The 21,512-nt window shown below is 48.9% G+C and overlaps 1 protein-coding gene across 22 annotated transcripts in view; it reads right to left on the bottom strand.

The window, feature by feature from the left end:
* The window catches only part of DYSF (dysferlin), a 225,210-nt gene that overhangs the window by 8,600 nt on the left and 195,098 nt on the right, over nucleotides 1-21,512 (bottom strand). For 21 of the 22 annotated variants that reach the window (XM_043603645.1, XM_043603652.1, XM_043603654.1 and 18 more), the window contains 10 exons: nucleotides 17,813-17,941; nucleotides 17,330-17,485; nucleotides 15,695-15,786; nucleotides 12,913-13,083; nucleotides 11,620-11,762; nucleotides 9,595-9,734; nucleotides 8,239-8,327; nucleotides 7,876-7,971; nucleotides 7,386-7,527; nucleotides 3,454-3,553 (listed from right to left, as the gene is read on the bottom strand). In XM_043603645.1, coding sequence (XP_043459580.1) covers nucleotides 3,454-3,553; nucleotides 7,386-7,527; nucleotides 7,876-7,971; nucleotides 8,239-8,327; nucleotides 9,595-9,734; nucleotides 11,620-11,762; nucleotides 12,913-13,083; nucleotides 15,695-15,786; nucleotides 17,330-17,485; nucleotides 17,813-17,941 — 1,258 coding nt within the window. The other variant, XM_043603665.1, reaches the window with a different exon arrangement.

The raw sequence follows: 21,512 nt of genomic DNA, 5'->3' as shown, positions 1-21,512 counted from the left end.
ATCAGCTCCCCGTATAGCTCCATCTGTTTGGTTACATCATATGAAAATGGTATTCAGCCATCTTTGACCTATAAAAGCAGCAATTTCATGTGGTTTCACCTAATCCAATCACAACAACACGGATGAAGTCAGTGGGATTGGAGCATAAATTGCTGAAGCGATTGAGAGACAAATCTAAAAAATGTTTTCTGAGGCCAAATTAAAGAAATTCTTGAATACCATGCAAAACAGATTAGGACTTTTCAGTGTGGAATGTTCGGTTATTGTAAGTATCCACTGATTGGATCTATTGTTCTAGTTTTCTTTCTTTCCACTCATCCATTTATCCCTCCACCCACCCATCTGCTTTGATCTATCTCCATCCCTCTGTAGTTACCATTTGTTGAGCATTACATCTACCCATTAATCAGGCTATTATTCTATCCATTCATTTGTTCAATTCTGTATCAGCGTTCATATACCTATCAACCCACCCACATGTCTCTCCATCTTTCAAGCGTAGATGAATGTTTATTTCCCATTTTAAATATGGTCCTAATATAATATTAAGAAAAATCAGGATATTAAACCATACGTGTGTGTGTGTATGTATGCATACACGAAATTATCCCAGCATGATCCACATATGAGACTCTAAGGAATCACAGTATTATCTCTGGATGGCTAGATTATAGATCTTAGTTATTACTTTTTTTTCAAAGTAGTATTTTTAAAAAGCAAAATATGTAACTAGAAACACATTATAAAGGAGAAAAAAGTGCTAGTTTTAATAGTTTTATTTTTATTTTTAAAAACAAAAGATGAGCCCATTTAGTTTTATTTGAACACCATTTTCTCATTCAGTAAAAATGCAGCTTTCTTTGTTTTTCTTTTTAAAATTAATTCTCTAAAGCCTCATCTCATAAAGGAAAGATTGATAGAATGATGCCAAAAGAATTTTTAAGTCTGTAAGCAAAAAAGACTCCATAAAAAAATTAAAAAGCAGCTGAAAAACTAGGAGAAATTATTTGGAATGTGTCCTTACTATATAAAAAGCTCTGAAAATCAAAAATGAAAGATTAACAAGTTGAACAATACCATGAAAAATAAAATCCCACCAGTAATATGGATAATAAATACATTTTAAAGTTCTACCTTACAAGTAATGAAGAAATGCAAGTAAAAAATTAAAACAAGGTGTTAGATTGGCAATTAAAAAAAATTTTTTTTTGGTAGCAAAAGTTTGGAGAAAATGGCAACCTTATCCAAAAAGGGCACAGGTGGGAGTAAAATGTAAACATAAAAATGTAAAAATATTCTAGAGAGCATTTGAACAAAGTATTTCAAAAATCACGAAAATGTATAAAGACCCTAACAATCTACTTCTTACAGTTCGGGAAAAATATGTACAAAGCCTTCAGAGATGTGTGCCGGAGGGTGTCACTCACACTATTAGATCTAAAGATGAGCTGAGTACCCACCAAGAGAAAATAGGCAGAAGAGGGTCCACCAACAGGCAGGAATTAAGCAAGATGATGCAGATATAAATGTAGGCAGAAAACTGCCAACAGAAAGGATGTTCTTGAAATATTAAGTTTTCCCCCAAAGACCAGGATATAAAGCATATGTGTGATAAAAACTCATTTTTCTCTCTCTATATGCCATGTATGATTACACATATGTATATATAAATACACATATACATATATGTGTTTGCTTATATATGAAATAATATATGCCAAAATATTAGTGGAGGTTATCTCTGGGTAGAGAAATTTTAATACATAAGTAAAGGGAGACATTGTTGATCTACATTTTCTGTTTTTTCTACAGGAATTATGTATGGCAGGAGAATCAATAAAATAACGGAAGTCCCATCGATGCCCTGATTTTAACAGGCTGACTCTTTCAGAGTGAAGTTTTGCAAAAGTACCCCCATCCTCTGAGGGCAGGTGACCAGGCCGGGAGTGACTGGGGTTGGGGGGGGTGGGAGTGGAGAAAGCAGCCCTCCTCCTCACCCCTGCTGGGGCTGCTCCTCAGAACGTCCCTGCAGGGGCCCAAGGGTTCAGCAAAGACCAACTCACCTTCCTGCAATCAAGGGCCACCCAAGAAGGGCTCCAGTGATCCATCCAAAGCTGCCCTGTTCCCAAGTGGCAGAGTGGAACAGGAAGCCAGGACTGCCTTTCTCACAAGGCTCACTTCTTTTTTTTTTTTTAACGTTTATTTATTTTTGAGACAGAGAGAGACAGAGCATGAACGGGGGAGGGTCAGAGAGAGGGGGAGACACAGAATCCGAAACAGGCTCCAGGTTCTGAGCTGTCAGCACAGAGCCCGACACGGGGCTTGAACTGACGGACCACGAGATCATGACCTGAGCCGAAGTCAGCCGCTTAACCAACTGAGCCACCCAGGCGCCCCTCACTTCTTTTTTTTAATTGAGTTAAAACTCACATAACATCAAATGTGCCATTTTAACCATTTTTATGTGTAAAACTCGGTGGCTTTAGGATATTCAGAGTTGTACCGCCACCAGCACTATCTAAGTCCAGAACATTGTCATCACTCCCAAAAGAAACCCCATCCCCATCGGCAGTCACCCTCAATCCCCTCCTCCCAATCCCTGGCAAGCACGAGGCTACTTGCTGTCTCTGGATTCGCCTACTGCAGACGATTCATATAAATGCAATCATACAATATTAGTCCTTTTGTGACTGGCTTCCTTTGCTTAGCATGTTTTCAGGGTTCATCCGTGTTATAGCATAGATCCGTATTTCATTTCTTTCTATGGCTGAATAATATCCAATTGTATGGCCAGACCACACTTTCCGGGTAACTCTTACGGTTGTGACAGGGCTGTTACTCACAGTCCCACCTGCTGGCCCGGTACAGCCATCCTCCTCGCCCCACATCTCACCCTGTCTTTACCACATCCTTCAGCCCAGCTCAGGTTTCTGCACTCTTCTCCCCCACCGGAATCCTGCCTGGGGTCTTGGAGGATGGAGCCGCGGTGGCTCATTCACTCATCACTCAGGCACAAGGGTGAAGACTGACTTGAGCCCCCCACTACTTGGGCCCAGTCTGCCCAGTCTAGACAGGGGTTGAGGTGGGGGCATCCTGTCAAGTGTGAGGCCAGACAGCCGGCGACAGCCAGCTCATGCTTGCGCTGCCTTCAAACCTGTGCTTTTCCTCTCTTCCTTACCTACCTGACTCATACCATCCAACGTAGCCCAGCGTTCAAGGCCACCTCTGCGGACAGGCAGCTCTGACCACTCAGGCACTGCTCTGTGTCACAGACTTTACTCAGCACCAGGGAGCAGTGACCCTGAGCAACCTGAGGACAGAAAGTAGGACCACTCCTCCTGCCAGCCTCCCAAGAGTGGCAAGCACACACACACACACACACACACACACACAACGGGGGTTCTGGGTCAACTCCCAATGTGCAGGATGGTGCTGACCAGAGATGGTGCTCACCTAGAAAGTCGTCAAAGGAGAACTTGTCATTGTCCCAGATCTGAAATACGACTCGTGCTGGGATTTTGCTCTCAGTCTTGTCCAGCCTCCAAAAAGCATCCTGGCCCCGAGGAGGAAGCAGGGAAGCAAGATTAGAGAGAAACAGTGGTCCCTTCCAGCCTGGAAGGCTTCCTAGAGGAGGCAGTGAATGGGACATCTCTTAGGGATTTGCCAGAACCAGATCTTGGTGGGAAGATTGCTAAGATCCCAGCCGACAGTATTCAAGGACCCAGGAAGGACCCATACAGGCTGACTTCACATGAGGTGGCTCCTTTAAGTCTCCCAAGTCCACGGGCAGAGGCTTTGCTCCCATTTTACAGATGATGAAGTGCAGACTTGGAGAAGTTAAGAATTTGCCCAAGGTCTGACAGCTAATAATAATAATATTAATCTGCACTTCCTATGTGCCAGCCTTTTACCACTATGAGCTCATTTATCCTTCCAACGAGCTATATGGGACATGCTGCTGGCCTTACAGCTGTCAAAACCAGAGCAAGTAGCTTGCCTGAGTCACACCGCTAAGCATTGAGCCGGGATTCAAACCCAGGCAGTCAGGTTCCAGTGCTGCTCTCGCCTCTAAATCCTGCTTTGCCCATGCGCTCTTAGGGACAGGGTTGGCTGGCTGGGAACCTGGGCCCCCCCCCCAACCCTTGCTGTCACCAGAAGGATCCCCCTGACACACTGGTGGAAGGAGCTGACACCAGGGGACGGTAACCCCAGCTCCTCCCTCAGCATGGCCACCCACCCCATCTTTACCTCCAAGAGCTTGCCCTGGAGCAAATCAAAAGCCCCAGGTGCTGGCAAGTTCACCACCTTCCTGCTCTTCCCACTCCACCTCCCTCAGACCACTCAGCCTGGACCAGTGTTATCCTGGGTTTCGTCCCACAGAGGCCTTGCAGAGCAGCTGAGGGGTAAAGACGGGCATGCTGAGGCCTGAGTTCACCCCTGAATCCAGCCACGCTTAACCCAAAGGACTGTCACTGGGGCTTTCCTGCTCCCGCTTGTCCTCTGTCCTCTTGCTGGAGCTTCTGCTGAGTGAGTGGCAAGGACAGGAAACATTGTGACGATCCTACAGGCAATGGACATAGGATCTTCAGACATCCTGAGTGCCGGGTCACAGTAGGGGCCTGGACAGAGTCCCGGGGGACAGACTATGGGGAGTCGGGGAGCACTTACTGATACAGAGGCTTTGCCTGCCCCCGGGCGCCCTGTACACACAGGCTTGCACCAGCCAGGGCTCTGCCTGCTGTGTGGCCACCCCAGGTCACGTAGACCCATGGGGATCCTGAACCAAAATCCATGCCCTGTGAGGAATGGTCACCTTGCAAAGCACACGACTGCAGCTTGGACTGCTGCCTGATTTGGCAAGGGGCTCAGGCCCCCAGCTGGCCCCTGTCTGGTGCCTCCCCTCTTCCGGGCCCCAGCCCTCCTGCAGGTGCCTCCCTTCTCTGGCGGGGCTTTTATGGCCAGCTCCGCAGGCCCGCCTGCACAGGCCGCCAGCATCCTCCATTCCTCCGGCCGGCCTGGTTTATGGGCTCAGTAATGAGCCAGAGGTTCAAACGGCCCCTGGTGGGAGCAGCTGGGCTGGGGCTCCAGCCTGGGGAATGGCCCCCCAGGTCCCAGGCGCTCATTACGCTCCCGGTCTGGGCCCTTTTACTAGCTGTTTATTTGCAGGGTGGGTGCCTGACGCGCAGGCAGGCCCCAGTGGGTGTGCTGGGCTCCAGGTGGGGAGCCAGGCCGGGGCAACCAGCGGTGGTTCAAAGCAGCCGGATGAAAGGAGACCTTGTGCTTTACGACAGTCTCGTCTGGTTAATGGGGTCCCCGGAGGGCCTGCCTGCCAGAGGCCCCGAACCCCTCGGCAGAGGGCTGGCTCTGCAGCAGAACTGGGGAGCCCAGAGGCTGTGCGGTACCTCCACACCGTCCCACCCCCAGACTCAGTCCTTTGGCCCAGGCCAGCTCATTGGTGCCTTGATATGGGCACAGCTCCACCTGCCTCCTGGGCCCCTTCCCCCACAAAGGGACCAGCTAGCTCTTCCTGGGTCAAGCCAGTTCCTCCCTCACTCTCCTGGTTGACTTCAGAGCCCCCTGGAGTCTGTTTCTCAACCTCCTCTTCTGACCTCCTCCACCCCTACCTCCAGCTACCCTCTCTTGGAGTATGGTACCCCCCAGAATTCCATTCCTCTTGCCACCCTGGGGGCCTCTCCTGGACTCCCTGACCCCTCTTCTTTCTCTCTACCCCAGCATCCCTGGTGGCCCTCTCGTTCTTCCAGGGCTAGCCCAAGCCTATGGGTTGTGCCATGGTGGGTCAGCCCAATTCTCTCCTTCTTCCTCGCCAGTGCCTGTAATACCGAGATGAAACTCCATCATTGCCAGAATGGAGCCACCTCAGGTTCGTAACCAGCAACTCCAGCTGGGCCCTCAGAACTTCCAGGTTACTATCTCAGCATCACAATGAGCTCTCTCTCCATCTCCCTCTCCCTGTCTCTCCCTCTCTCCCTCTCTCTCTCTCTGCTCCCTCCCTCTCTCAGCACAATGGCTACTTCAAGCCTTTTTCACCTGTCTCAAGTCACCTGCCTCAGTGCCAGGAGATTCTCTCTCCTCCTACTTTGTAGCAAAAATAGAACCTCTGCTTCCTGTGACTCGTTGCCCATATCTCCACCTGTCACAATGAAGGGGGTGGTCCCACCTCCCATTTAAACAGGCCACTCTGCATCTCTCAGCCTCAGTTTCCCATCCACACCTGGCCCTTTGTATGCCATGCTGAGCACTGGAGATGGCATGCAGGATGCCTGAGCCCTCCCTTCCCCTTTCCTGGCCCCCACTCTCCCTCTGCCCACAGCAAAGAGAGGCAGCGTGTGTTTGATTTGGAGCTCTTCCCCAACAAATGCAGCATTTGCTTTGTTATGGAAACAACTTGTGCTAGACAAACACACTGAGCAAAGGCAAAGGAGATTAAACCTACAAACAGGCTAGGCTTTCCTTGACGGCACAGAACCCAAGGCTGTTGCTAAATTCTGCCTGCTGGCAGGCACTATGCAGCAATCCCTGGGTGAAAGCATTCATTTAACCTTGTTTAACCCCCTTTGCTTTTCTGCGATGGTTTCAGAATGTTCCGTGGACCGTTTTGGTTTCTCTAAAATGCAGATGATCCCGTGTGTCAGGCTGGGAAGGGGTCATGCGGAAAGGATGAAGTGAACAGAGCTAAAAAGACCTAAGCAGCACGTAAGAAGTACATTCTGTATTTCCCTCCTTTAAGTCACTCAAGCATTCAGGAAAGAAATTGGCATCACAGAAGCTTTGTGGCTTGAAGCCTTAAGCCACCTCAGGAAGGTAATCGGACCAGTGGAACCTCAACACCAGAGCGGCATTCATTTAGTTGAATAGAGAACACCTCAAGATGGATTGGTTCTAGGTGGGATGCAGGTGATCAGAAGCCCCAACAGGGGTGCCCCCTGCCTCCACTCAGCCCGTGCTCTGTGGACGCTCCCCAAGGGCAAGTGCAGTGCCACCAGAAAAGAGGCTGTGTGCCTCGGGATCTGCCTACTTTAGGAAAAATGAATTTGTTGCCCAGATAAGACCTAAATGGAGAGGTGCTGAGACACAGAACTTGAGGTCCCAGAACCCACCTCTGCCCTCTGGCTGATGCACCAGGTCCGCCAGGTGCCTTCAGCCTGCAGTGAGGTCAGGGAGGAGGGCAACGGCTTCCGGCCTAGAAGACCACAGCTGCTCCCAGTAACTTTCCAGCTTGGACAGTGATCACAAGCACCAGACACAGAAAGGTGGGGGACAAGGCAGCAGGAGGGACTTACGTAAGCAATCCCCAGTCCTATGGAGAACCCAATCCATAGGCAAAGCCCTGGACTAGCACCACGGCGGATGGGAACGATGCTCACCTTCTTAGAGACAGTGCAGACTTGCTCAGCTGGCAGGTAGTCAAAGGGGAAAATGAACCTCCAGTTAAAGTTGCCTTCACCTCCCAGGGAGCGATAATGCACATCTGTCTTTTGCTTGTGTTCTTCAAAGCCAACCATCCAACTAGACAATGTTTTAGAGAACATTTCTAATTAAGCCTTCCACCACACTCTGCATCCTCAACTTAGGCAGTTAAGAAGGTAAATGAACTTGGTAAAGGATAAAGCAAAAATAATTCCCAAGAAATCTCCATGAAGTACCAAATGTGCCATAAATTTTAAAGCCTTCCAACTTCTCTCTTGAGGGACATCCTCAAACTTTATACGTTCAACACAGAGATTTTTGCAAAAGAAGAAATATGGTAGGAAAACAACTCTGCAAGGGCAGAGACCACCCTCTTTCCACCACCCCAGAGGGAGCAGGGCAGCACCATGGGGCCAGGGACAGGCAGGAAGGGGCATGACTCCCCACCCTTTCACGTAAATATCGCTCATCTTCTCCCCCGTGATGCTGAGGTCGTCCAGGATCACGTCCTTTGTGTTCCAGATAATACAGCGCAGGAAAAACCTGTGGAGAAGAATGGCTCAAGTCCACACGGGGTTCCCACCAAAGGGTGTGCAGTCCTTGACTGAGAAGCCAAGAAGCCAGCTCACCCAGCAAGACCCCGATGCTTGCCTCCACCTGGGCACTTGGCCAAACACACACAAGAGCGGTACCCCGTGGCCCAAGTGGCCCCCCACCCGGCCTAAGAGTGACCTCCAGGTCCCACCCACAGCTGGCTGCAACCATTCTGCCACTCTGCTCAGCTCCAAGCCGATGGCTGGGGTAAGTCACCTTCTGGCTCTCCGTGGGGTGATGTTGAAGGGAGGTCCAGGCCTCCCCAGGGCCTTTGGAAATAGGTCGATCCACATCTGCAGCTTCCCCTACGGAGACATAACTCTGTTCTCTCCCCACCTTTTTCACTCCACCAAACCTACCAACCACCCGCTCTGTGCCAGATAGGCGGGGCACAGAACAGAGAACATCCAGGCCCTGCCACGGAGAGGCTCACCAGCACCCCGAAGAGGAGGTGCCCTACATGGGACTACAAGGCCGACTGCAGCAGTGAGCCCCCTGCCGCACAGGCTGATGTCGTGGACCTGTGCCTTGGGGATCGGGGGTCAGGGCAGGCTTCTCAGAGACGATGATGTTTGAGTTGAGTCTCAGCATGCCAGATGGAAAAGGGGTGAGGGGCATTTCCAGCTGAGAGAATGACACACACAAAGTCATGGAGGGTCAGAGATCACAGTTTAGTCAGAGGGGGTCCAGAGGATTTCCGCTACAGGAAACCACGCTACCTGCCACCCCTCGGCTCCTTTCCTCTCTGCAAGCTGGGTATTACTTCTGTCCCCATCTCATAGAGAAAGAGAAGGATTGAAGTAACTTCTCCAGGGTACATAGCTAGAGAATGAAAGCTCACATTTCAACACCTGCTGTGCCATTCTGGGGTGTCGGCAGCCCCATACCAAGGAAGAGAGCTCAGTTCCAAACAGCAGAGATGATGTCCCCTGATGTCTACGAAGGCACCTTCATTGCTACCTTGGCTTGTCTCTGCCCATAATCTTTTCTCTCCTCCTCCTCCTCCAAAACCTAGCCCCGACTTCACTTCCTCCAGGAAGCCTCCCAGTCTCAGCCCTGGGCCTGCTGCCCCTCTGCTCACCCTCCCTCTGCACGGAGGATGCCCTTGGCCCTCCTGGTGACTGCTCTCAGTGACAGCTCTGCCATTCTGTCATAGGGTGCCAGTATCCCTGTCTGAATTCCCCACTGCAGCCCAACCCAAGGCCAGCCACCTGGATGTCACTGACCAATGGTAGGGGAACGCATCCTGGGGCCAGGCTGAAACAGTGAGGCTTCTGAATGCCCCATGGGAAGTCAGAGGTCTATCCATGGGGATAGAGGAGGTGACTCGGGTTCTTCCCCAGGTCCTGAGGGCTGTAGATATCTGGGGGCAGGTGGGGGCAGGTCTAAGAGCTCCCCTCATGGGCTAACAGCAGTCACCACCCAGACTGTGGAAAAACATGTCAAGGAGGAACTGGCCAAATCTTGATCTCCCCGCTGGTGCCTCTGGCATATCCATGCTGTCCTTGGGGCAGGGCTGGCGGGGGGGGGGGGGGGGGGCAGGGCTCAGGGGCCTAAGGTTCACTGTCCTACCTGCTCAATGTCTGGCTGCAGGGGGCTGTAGAGGGGCCGGGACTCCACATGCTCAGGGACGAGGCCCTGCTGCTGGAGGACATACAAGGCCAGACGCTCTTCCACTGGGCCCAGGTGTGGGTTCGGGACCTTGCCAGCCTCTGCTCCAGAGAGAAGACAAAAAAGTTGCCGGAGCTGAGTGAGCAAGGGATGGTGGGGCTGCCTGGAGGCCTCGGGAAGCCCCTGACCATCCCCCTCCCCCTCCCCTCCAGCCAAGACATACTTCTGATCCACAGGTCTCACTCTCTGTAAGGGAAGCCTTGAGGTCCACTGGCTCCAGGCTTAAAATCCAGGCTTAAAATTCCTCATTGCCATCATTTCTACCAAGCTTCTTTTGTAAAGCTCTTCCTCTTTTCCACCAATACAAACCCTCCCTGCACACCAAAGCTCACCCCTTCCAGGGCGCCGTCCCCGACTGCTCGAAATTCTGAGCCTCAGCAACCTGTACTCCCAGATTGGGCATCTAAGTGCTTTTAGTACTACCATTCTCTAGTTCACACAATCTGTTCTATTACCAGCAGTAGCTAAAATAATTGCAGTAATAGTGAACTGGAACAGGAATCAGGCACTGTTCTTCATAGATATTAAGTTCTATCCTTACAATAACCCTATAAGGTAAATGCTATTAGGCCCATTTTACAGATGACAGAAATGAAACACAGAGCAGTTACACAGCTGGTCAGCAGGACAGCTGAGATGACACCCTCATTTAGGAAGGTGCATGACTGGATGTGAACACCCTTTCCTATCCCCTCATGCTTCCCAGGTACAGCTCCTCCCTGCCAGGGAGTGGGTTGAGTGCTGGTGCTGTGGATGAGATGAGGACACAGGGGTGGTTCTGACCCAGACAAGCCTGGCCAACCAGCCAGCAACATGAACTTGGAGCCCCCACGACAGAAGTTTTGATTGGAGGTAGGTGGATCCACATTTGTCCAAACACACATGTACACACACAGGTGTGTGCACCATGGTGTGCCCATGTTCACCAGCACAGATTCTCATGCACACACCAAACACACACACACACACACACACACACACACACACACACCTATCAAGCCTGCTCTGCCCACTTCAATAGATGCCACAAAGGAAGCGGCACAGCACTGCAGAAGGAACACTGGGCCAGGAATCCGGTTCTGCCCCTAACCGTCTGGGTGACTTTGGGCAGGTCGTTAGCCATTCTTGGGCTCAGTGGCCTCATCTGCAAAAATAGGCAGATGTCCGACCACACCATCAAGAGCTTTCTGGCTTTCCTTTCTTATGAATTTATGACCATGAGCCCTGGTCCCTGTGCTAAAGCTGCTCACAGACTAGCAGAAGGAAATGAGACCACCCCGAAAACAGATGCACATTCTATGGGAAAGGAGAATGGGGGGTGGGTTAAGGGCTAATGGAGAGGAGCTGGCTCAGCCACGACCTAAAAGAGTCAGAAAAACAGAACGAGAAGGAGGAGGGGGTTGGGGATGAAGGAATCAAAGCCGCCTTTCCCCTTTTATAACCTCAGCACCAGCTCTGACATCAAATGTCCCTGAAACCAGCAGGAAGTGAGGGGCCCCCTGGGCCTGTAAACACCTCCGGGGAGTCTGAGCTGCTCCTGGTGGGCAGCGTAGGCCTGTGGACATCCCAGACACACAGGGAGCATGTGGTGGAGTTCTCAGGTGTGAGCACCGGGCAGATCCAGGGGCGAGGGTGGAGGCTTCAGGCTCTCTGGCCGCCTTTTGCCTGCTATGAGTGTTGGGGATGGAAGGAGGGATGGGTGGGGCGGGGCTCGGAAGATACCACGAAGGCCAAGCTGGCAACCTAGTGGAATTCACGTAGAAAACCGTTTGGCAGAAGTAGTCTGCACCCCAAACTCCAATTACAGTCTGAGCAGCCAAAGCCAGAAGCAAACGAATCCTAACCACGACCTGGCCCCTGGCCCCGCCCTGATCCCTGACGTAGAGGAAGAGCCCACCGTGGTTCTGGGGTCACGTGGCAGCTCACCTATTTCCTCAATGGCGTATTCTTTATCCTCAAACACCACGCGGTCTGTGTGGTACACAGGAGCCTTGACTCTGCGCTGCTGGCAGAAGAGGTGGAGGAGCTGGGAGGGGCGGAGCTGGTCCCTCCACTGGTTGGGTCCAGAGCTGAGGCCCAAACACAAGGCAAGAAGAGACCCTCCAGGGCACCGCCGAGGGCAGAGTGATGTGCACTGCCCTGCGTACCACACGCACAGCATCACCCACCCTTCACTTTGACATGGACGCCCTCACTCACTGTGTCTGGGGCGCCCACTTTACACACAGAGAAACTGAGGTCCAGAGACGACGGGACTTGCTTAAATACTTACTGAGTTGGGGGCGGGGGGTGGCGCGTGGGTGGCTCAGTCGGGTAAGCATCCAACTCTTGGTTTCAGCTCAAGGCATGATTTCACGGTTTTGGGGTTTGAGCCCCATGTCAGGCTCCACACTGACAGCACAGAGCCTGCTTGGGATTCTCTCTCTCTCTCTCTCTCTCTCTCTCTGCCCTTCCCCTTCTCTCTCTCTCTCAAAATAATTAAACTTTAAAAAATAAATACTGAGTTGGAATCTAAGTGTTTCTCATTTCCAGATTTAGAGAATCAGACCCCAACGAGACCCAAATTGGCAAGAAGTGGACAGGGGCTGTCCATACATGAGTTCACCTGACATTAACCCCCTCAGGCTCAACTGGCACCCATGCGTCCCACTGTCTGTCTCCCTTCACCTTTCTCTTCTTCTTCTTTTTTTTTTAGTTTTTTTCATGTTTATTTATTTTTGAGAGAGACACAACATGAGTGGGGGAGAGGGGGGCAGAGAGAGAGAGAGGGAGAAACAGAATTCAAAGCAGGCTCCAGGCTCTGAGCTTTCAGCACACAGCCTGATGCAGGGCTTGAACCCATGAACTGTGAGATCACAACCTGAGCCAAAACCAGACGTTTAACCGACTAAGCCACCCATGTGCCCCTGCCTTTCTCTTCTTGATTCTTCCCTCTACAAGGCTCGATAATGTCTTAAGGAGAAGTGGATTACAACAATATGATGAAGAGCCAGGTTCTTAGAGTCAGACAAACAGGTTCAAATCCTAACCCCACCATTTGCAAGTCATAATATTTCTGGGCCTCAGTTTCCTTATCTGTACAATAGAGATAAGACCCTAATTGGATTGAGCAAGAGAACACCTATAAAGTGCTAAGCACAGGGCTGGCACACAGTAAGTGCTCCACATTTGGGGGGGCAGGACTGTTGGCAGAGAAGCAACCAGCCCCCATACACCTACACACAGTAGGTCTGTGGGAGTCCACAGCGAGCTCCAAACTTGGACAGCAGCCTATTCTCCAGGTCGATGACTGTCTCCCCAATCTTTTCATCTTTGGAGAGGAGGTCATAGTCATAGAGAGTGATCTTCAGGTCCTTCTCCAGAGGCAGAGTGCAGGTCAGCTCGAACATCCTGCAGGGAGCCCAGGACAGATGTCAGAATGCTGTAGGCTCCCTGATATTGTTGGACACAGCGGGTACTCAAGGGAGGGAGAGCAGGACAAAAGCAGGGGCTTGAAAGCCTTCCTTGGCCCCTTCCTCCCCTCCCAAGAGTGGTCCTGGGGTCTACCCTCCTGGGTCTCCTATATATCTTAAATTATTACCCCCAATGCTCTACTGATGCTGGGCTTTTCAGGGAGAGAGAGAGAGAGAGAAAGAGAGAGAAAGAGAGAGTGTATGCACATGCACACATGTATCAGATGCTCCCAAATCATCTGGGCTGAGCACATGGTATATACCTGCCTGATAAACCACAAAATGAACCAATGAATTGGAACAGAAAGTTAAAACTGAAGCTTCTACCAGGACAACCGGAAGCAAGAGATGTGAAAGTGCCAGTGCTCTGTAATTTACCAAGGGGATGGCCCAGAATCCACTTTGGGGACACTTAGGGCTTTACACCTGCTTGCAGGGTGGGAAGAAGGAGGATCTGTAAAGAGACTTCTTGGGAGAGAGTTCCTGCTGTGCTCTGAGATCCCCATCCCCCACCCTGGTCAAATGTAGATGTAAAGCCCCTTTCCCCCTGAAATAGTTCCCTGCAGGCGGGAGGCAGAAGCCTGGCACCCGACTCCCACTCAAGGAAGAAAAGCAGCTGGCAGCTGAGAGGAGGAGAGAGAGGCTATACACTGCTCCCATCCTGGCTGGGCCACCATGATGCCCAAATGGACCCACCCTGAATCCTACACCACGGGACCTGGAGCTCCAGCAGTGAGACTCCAGGCCCATCTGAAAAGGGCCACCAGTAAAAGGACATAGCATCTGCCACATCGTGGAAGCTTCAGTGGGTGGGCTCAGAGGAGACGTCTGGAAAGCACTCACAAGAAAATAAATCAGCTTTAACATCTGCCACCCAGAGAGTGCCCAGAAAACAGGGGCAGTGAGCACATGGGGCTCTCCTCTCGCAGAGGCTCCCCTAGTCCTGTCCCTGCACGAACCAGAACCTCGGCAGCTAGTCTGGGATTGGCAGGAGACGTTAGACAGGACAGGGCGAGAGGCAAAGCCCCCTCCTTCCCTTCACACACACACCTACATGCTGCATGCATCTGTACCCAAAGTAGTACAGCTATACCCAGCTGGGAGAGGGGACAACTACCCTAGAGCCAGTCAGGTTCCTGATGGCACACGGAGGGACATTCTGGTTACCACCTTGACACTGTGGGTTTAGAACAAAGCGACTGTGTACAAGTAAGCAGAAGAGTCACCTGCCTGCCCCGTTTCCGCTCAGGAAATGAGGAAGGTAACCCCCATGAATAAATGTTTACAGGATATTGGCAGACAAAAACAAAGTTGTGTTTTCATTCAATTCCGTGAGTTGTGCTTGTTCAGCACGTGAGTTATACAAAGAGTTTCTGTGCTCACTCTCCCACCTCGCCCTGGGCCCCGACACTCACCCCCACCCCACTTGTGGAACCGGACAGATCTTCTGCCTGGTCACCATTAGCCTGTGGTTCACGCAGGCCACTGGACGTCACCAAATAGAGCTCCTCCCACCTCCTTCCCTGTAGCCCCTCCCTCCCAGTCCAGCTTGTTGCTGGCTCATGACTGGCAGGACCGATTCACCTTCAAAACCAGCAATTCTCCAGGCTGACTAGGCCCTCGCTGCAGAGCTCAGTGACCATAGCTAAATCTATAGATACGGTTTATGAATTCAATGTGTCATTTGACAACATCAAAACAACACATCTTCTCCTACCGATGCCAGAGAACTAGCCACCAACTTCCCTCTGTAACTTTCTCCAGCCTAAACAAGCTCACATCCAAACAGCAAGAAATTCAGGATGCCTGGGAGCTACTCCCATGCAGTGGGTGCGCATCCTTCCTTTCCTTGTTCTTAGATTTCAAGAAGCATTTTACTACCTTGCTCTATCTATCCGCTAGAGATGAACATGCAACAAAGAAGAGAACAATTAGTAAATGCAACATGGGATCCTGGATTAGATCCTAGAACAATAAAAAGACATTATGGGAAAACTGGCCAAATCTTAATAAAGTCTAGAGTTTAGTAAACAGGAATGCACCACTATCGATTTGTTTTAAAGTTTTGACAAATAAGGCAGGGTTAGGTTAAGATGTTAATGGTAAGGGAAATTGAGTATAAAGGGTATGCAAAAATTGTACTACCTTTGCAACTTTTCTGTAAATCTAAACTTACTCAAAAGTAAAAACTAATCTAAGAAAAAGAATAATTAGCCAGTGCGCTCTGAGTTTCCATTCAGATTTCTGATCTTTGAGGTAACTGTTTATGTGATCAACTAGGAGCTTCTGCCAGGACTCGTGTCTTCAGCACATAGTGAAAAGCTAGCTGAGGTTACATCCCTGTAGACACGCAAGATCATCAGAGCACAGCTTTGCTGCAGGACCTGGGGACTTCCCAGAGGCGGCCACATCTCCACGCTGAGGTGGAGGGGGGAGGCAGGGAGGGGGGAGGCGGGAAGGGGGGCAGGGAGAAGGGGTGGCGGGGCAGGGGGGGTGGCGTTATCCAGATTGGTACCTCCACCCCAGCACCCAAGCTGCCCCCAACTTACTTTCCAAACACAGGCTCCAGAGTACAAGGAATGTAGTTATCCTGGTCACTCACTGATTTCTTCCCTATGGAGATCTTGATGTAAGGATCACACTGAAGGAAGAGACAGAAAGACTTCAGTGAATTCACTTTCCCAGCACATCTCTAAGGCTTCTTCAGTCCTCTGCCTCCCGATGGGGTTAGGAGGCCAGCCATCAAGAAGCTGCCATCCTGCCATCATGCCAGGCCAAGGGCCCCGTCCTGCACACCGCCACACCGGTTGGCCCTGACACGGACTTCTAGTCACGGACCGGCAGTGGCAATGGGGTACCTGAGTCCTCCACACTCCCAAACCACTGCCCCATTGGAAGACGGTGGGTGAGGGCAAGGCTCATATCCTCAGAAACACAACGGCTGGTATTACACATGGGACTGAGCTAGCTGGGGTCCTCTCTGTGACCTCTGCTTCAACAGATTGAAGGGAAAGAGATGGCCAGACTTTATCAGCCCAGCCCAGCCAGCCTGGCCTTCCCCATGCCTCCTGAAAGCACTAACTCCCAGGAGCAGCTGCGGCCACAGATTGCCCAGGGTCAGAGGTGGCATAAAGAAAGCTTGAAGTGTATGAACTGAACACTGGCCACAGTCACATCTTGGAGGCCGCTGGTGGTGCCTGGGCTGGAGATGGCTCTATTCCGTCTGCGCTTTGACTTCCCAGCAGGGCAAGGGCAGCTGTGACTTCTCACCTTGAAAGGCAGGGCTCCAGGGATAGGACACCAGACCTCCACCCACAGCCTCAAGGACATACGCTAGGCCTGCACCCATCTAAGGGGATGAGAGAGCACCTCTGAACTCCAATCATCCCTGCCTGGTCCACTTCTTCGCTCTTTCTCTCTTCCCAAGTTTTCTCTACCCCTCCCCCACCACCTCCCCAGAGCTCCAGACTCCTTCCCGACCGCCCTCAGGCCCAGGAGCAGAGCGAGGGGATGAGATACTTGCCTCAGACACAACATTTGAGTGAGTGCCAAAAACACTCAGTAATCAAGATAAACACATTTTGATGCAATATTCAAAAAGCTAAAATCACTGCCAACAGGCCATGATGAACAAAATACTAAATTTTAAATAAAGACAGGATCGGTATTACTGATTTTTCCTTTTGCCTCAGGCTCCACCCTGGCTAGGCACTGCACAGTTACTGAGCCCTTTCTCTCCTCCCCATACCCCCACCCCCTGAAGCCCCACAGACTCCAATCCCAGCCACACCTTCCACGTGGCCTCCTCCTGTGCCTCAGCCTCGTGCTGAACAGACACTAAGCATTCTTCTAACAAACTCTTGCCGAGTTTTTTGGCCCGTGCTAAAATACTACTTTCTTCTTCCTCCCAGCCTATCAAAACCCCATTGATCCTTAAGAATCCTATTCCTTCCATGAAGCCTTCCTCATTATTCCCAAGTCTTATGCTGCCTGGCCTTTTCGGACCTCCTGGAGCACTTGGCCCTCGACAGAACTGCATCCCGTCACCTCTCAGCGCTGTGTGTGCTCGGCTGGTTTCCACAGCTTACTGGGAACTCCCCAGGACAGAGTTGTTTCAAGATTCTGCAGTCCATTTGTACCCCTGCCTGCCGTTCGGGAAGAGGTGAGAGTCCCAGGAATGTTACCTTCCCATTGGGGTCCTTGGGCTGCAGGCCGAATGCTCGGATGATGTAGATGCGGACCAGGCACTCCTGAGGCCCCTGGGCAGCCAGCTGGTGGAACTGTCTTGGGGGCATGGGAATGGCAGGGTCCTCTGGGAGGGGATAGATTTTGAAGAGGCCCTGAAAAGAATGAGGGGCCAACTCATTCATCATCACTGTCACCAACATAAACACCATCATGACCATTAATTACCCTCATCTCTGCCAGAGTTGTCTCACCAGAGACCACCAAGCCCACCGCCATCCCTAAAGGGATGCATCAACAGCATCAACCGTGTCAACAGCATCAACAGCATCACCCTCACTGTGACCACCTGTCACCTACACAGTCACCAACATCAACACCACAGTCATTACTGTAGTTACTACGGTATTGTTGCTCCTGCCCCCTTCACTTACTTCACAGTCTTAGGCCTCCCAGTTTGGGACAAGTCCTCAAGGACTTACCTTGAACTCCCCAATTACAGATGGGTCTTCGGTCTCCTCCTGAGTCTTGCCCCGGTAGAGCTTGAAGGTGTTACAAAAGTCAGACAAGCCCTCGAAGGCTTCCACATTCTCCAGTTGTGTGTCATAGACCTGCCACATGTGGGGACAAGAGGAGGAGACAAAGGAAAGAGAAAAAAGAGGGTCAGCAAAGAAAGAGGAAACATGACAGTATTCAAGTGAAGAAGCATGAGAAGGCACGGGAAGAAAATGAAGGAAAAAGGCCATTTGCAAATTCAAGAAGCAAAGGCAGGCAGGAGAGGTGAAGGTCAGAGGCCAAGAACAAAGAGGGCAGAGAAGGAAAGCACAAAGGCAGAGGTTAAAGAATGCAAATAGTGGAGAGTAAAGAGAGAAAGGTGAGGGACAGAAGTGACAGGAGAAGGGAGGAAGAGGGGAAGGCTCTGTTCAGCACCACTAGGGAACAGTTTTCTGTTTAATCCAATGTTCTAGGTATCTAGGAGTCATCATGTACATAGGGTGGTGTATTTTTTTAAGAGAATAAAATCAAACAAATAAATGAAAAGCTAACTTGAATGTTATCTGAAGATGGCAACAGAACTCTAGAAAATTTACAGGTCTGCATTTTAAGCCACAAATGCTCACTGTCCAGGATGCCCGGATGGCAGTGGTACCAGATACCTGGCCAAGGATGACTTTTGAACACTACTTTAAATTTGTGAACCTGATTTATCGATTTCATTCCCCTTGAATTCCCACTCACTTTTACATACTAGTGTTTTGGAATTGCTTAGGTTTAAATGAAGCAAGAGTTTCCTATTATAGATGATTAAATGTACCTAACAGTTAATGCTATTAAAAACTTAATATACAGGGGTGCCTGGGTGGCTTAAGCGATTAAGCATCCGACTCTTGATTTCAGCTCAGGTCGTGATCTTGCAGTCATTGAGATCAAGCCCCGCGCAGGACTCCGTGCTAAATGCGGAGGCTGCCTGGGATTCTCGCTCTCCCTTTCTCTCTCTCTGCCCCTCCCCTGCTCGCTCTCAAAATAAATATACAAATATTCAAAACAGAAGACCTTAACATACATGCTAAGTTGGTTATACCTGAAACTGATAGACAAGACACTTCAGGTAAATTCCTTTCTCATATTGCTGAGTATTATTTCTCATTTAGGCCTGGACCGAGTTCTGTTCCTTCCAAGAAATCTTTAATGATGCAAGTGGAGGCGGATTCATTGTTAAAAATTAGTCATATGAGTAAATATAAAGTAAATATTATTATCGCCTTACATTTTGATTCTCAAAAATAACAACCAGTTATTTGGTTAATATTTGACATGTGTCATTTTGAGTGTGCTCTTGACCCATTTACATAGTTTATTTCTTTCAAAGGACAGTTCTTTAATTTGTCGATTCTACCATATCCTCTGTTCCAGTTCCTTATTTCTGCTTTTATTTTTATTATTTTGTTCTTCCTACTATTCTCAGGGTGGTTTTTTTTTCTTTCTGTTCTTTGTAACTTGATCAGTTGAAGCTTTCTTTACTTGGCTCCCTCTGTCCTGATAAAGAAAATGCTTAATGCTATGAAATTGCCTCTGCTCACTACTGCCTTGGCATTTATCCATTTGTTTTGATTATAACATTATCATATTCATTTTCTTGGCATGCCATAATTACAGTTTTCTTTTTATTATTTGATCCAAGAGCTAGATGTTTTTTTTTCATTCTTTTGTTTTAATTAAGCTTTTAAGGCTATAAATTTCCTCTGAATGCTGCTTTAGCTATAACCAGCAAGTTCTAATAGGTAGCATTTGATCATCATTTCCTAGATAATCTGCCAGGGTGGGTTTATATTTTCTCTTCTACCAAGAACTGTTAAAACAGAGGGGTGTGTGTGTGTGTGTGTGTGTGTGTGTGTGTGTGTTTTAATTGTCTAGATAGAAGAGAACTTTTGGGCTTTTGATTTTGTTATTATAAATTCTCATTTGGGGCACCTTGGTGGCTCGTGAGGTGTCCAACTCTTGGTTTTGGCTCAGGTCATGATCTCACGGCTCATGAGTTTGAACCCCACATTGGGCTCTGCACTGACAGCACAGAGCCTGCTTGGGATTCTCTCTGTCTCTCTCTCTTTCTCTTTCTCTCTCTCTCTCTCTCTCTCTCTCTGCCCCTCCCCCGCTTGTTCTGTCTCTCCCTCAAAATAAATACATAAACTTAAAAAAAATAAGTTCTCATTTTGTGGCATTATAATCAAAAACATTGTCAGTGGTATGCCACTTTTTGAACTTTATATTAAAGTTTTCTTCATGGCCTGTTACGTGGTCAATCTTTGTAACTGTGCCAAAGGCATAGTCTCTATTTTCAGGCTACAGGGTTCAATCAGGTGAACGACTAGGCCAGTTCTCTATATCCTCTTACGTTTGTGCCCCCTTGACCTGACATGAACCAAGAGGAGAGAAAAATAAATCTCTCCCTACCTACTATTTCTTCCTTTGTCTCCTGTAACTTCTGTTTTGTAAATATTGATATTGTGTTATTTAGCACATACGTATTTTCATAGCTGTCACCTCTTGGAATGGCACCATTTAATGTTATTCTTTGTCTCGTTCATTTGGGGGACCTGAATCTGCTCTCATCTAATAGTAAAACTGTGACTTCTGCTTTTTTTTCATTTGCATTTGCCAGGCACACATTTTCACAATCTCTTATTTTCAACCTTCATGAATCTCTTGAGATCGGATTTAAATTTTGTAATTAATGAATGATTGATATGATATGCACTGATATGATAGATATGTTTGATCTGGGTTTATATTTATATTTATGTAGTCATATAATATGTTTATGTTACATTTCCCAATTTCATCAATTTTTTAAAAATCTTTGCCTGCATGGTCGTGTGTGTGTGTGTGTGTGTGTGTGTGTGTGTGTTTCTGACATCTAGGATGGGCTGCGTTTATATTCTAATATTATTATAGATTTACATATACTAGTAATTCTCTAAGTATTTATGTCTTTAGGGGCAGTATTTATGAGTTCCCTACTATAGCAATAGTAAAATAATGGAATTTTATCTCCCTCCCCCTCCCTCTCCCTCACTCAGATTCAGGCAGTATTGTCTTCCTTAGTATTTACTCTGTACTATTTGCTTATAATTTGCTTATGCTCCTGTTATTTTATTTGCCAGTTTTAAATACAATCTGTCAACTCTATTTATTCTACAACATGACAATCCATGTCCTTACTCTGTATGCCATCATCTCTCCTCCTTCTGTGCCTAAGTTTTGTCAGTTTTGTCACTTCCATAACTTCACCATACATATTTATATTCTGTCCTGTTACCCTAATCCTGCCATTTATTTTCAGTATAGGTCAAAGGTAAAATATGATCACAACCTGTCCCTTCGTTCTGGCTTTCCCCATTATCTCCCAACAGAGTTCATTCCCTAGAACTTCCTCAAGATGGGGGCATGAGACCCATATCCCCAGTTTCTGAATATGCCACTTGGGTGTCTGTAGCCATTGTGCCTGAAGTGCAGCTTGGCTGAATGTAAATCCTGGGCCACCCTTTCTTTCCTTGATGATTTTACACATGGTGTTTTACTGTCATTGAGTATTAAATGTTGTTGTGGAGAAACTGAAGCCACCTTGATTTATTTCCTACTTTAAAATGACTTAATTTAAAGTCATTTAAAGAGAGAAAAGAA

The sequence above is a fragment of the Prionailurus bengalensis genome, chromosome A3, assembly GCF_016509475.1.
Source record: "Prionailurus bengalensis isolate Pbe53 chromosome A3, Fcat_Pben_1.1_paternal_pri, whole genome shotgun sequence".
Lineage (NCBI taxonomy): Eukaryota > Metazoa > Chordata > Mammalia > Carnivora > Felidae > Prionailurus > Prionailurus bengalensis.
Note: the sequence above shows the minus strand (reverse complement) of the source record. Positions and strands in the feature narration are given on the sequence as shown.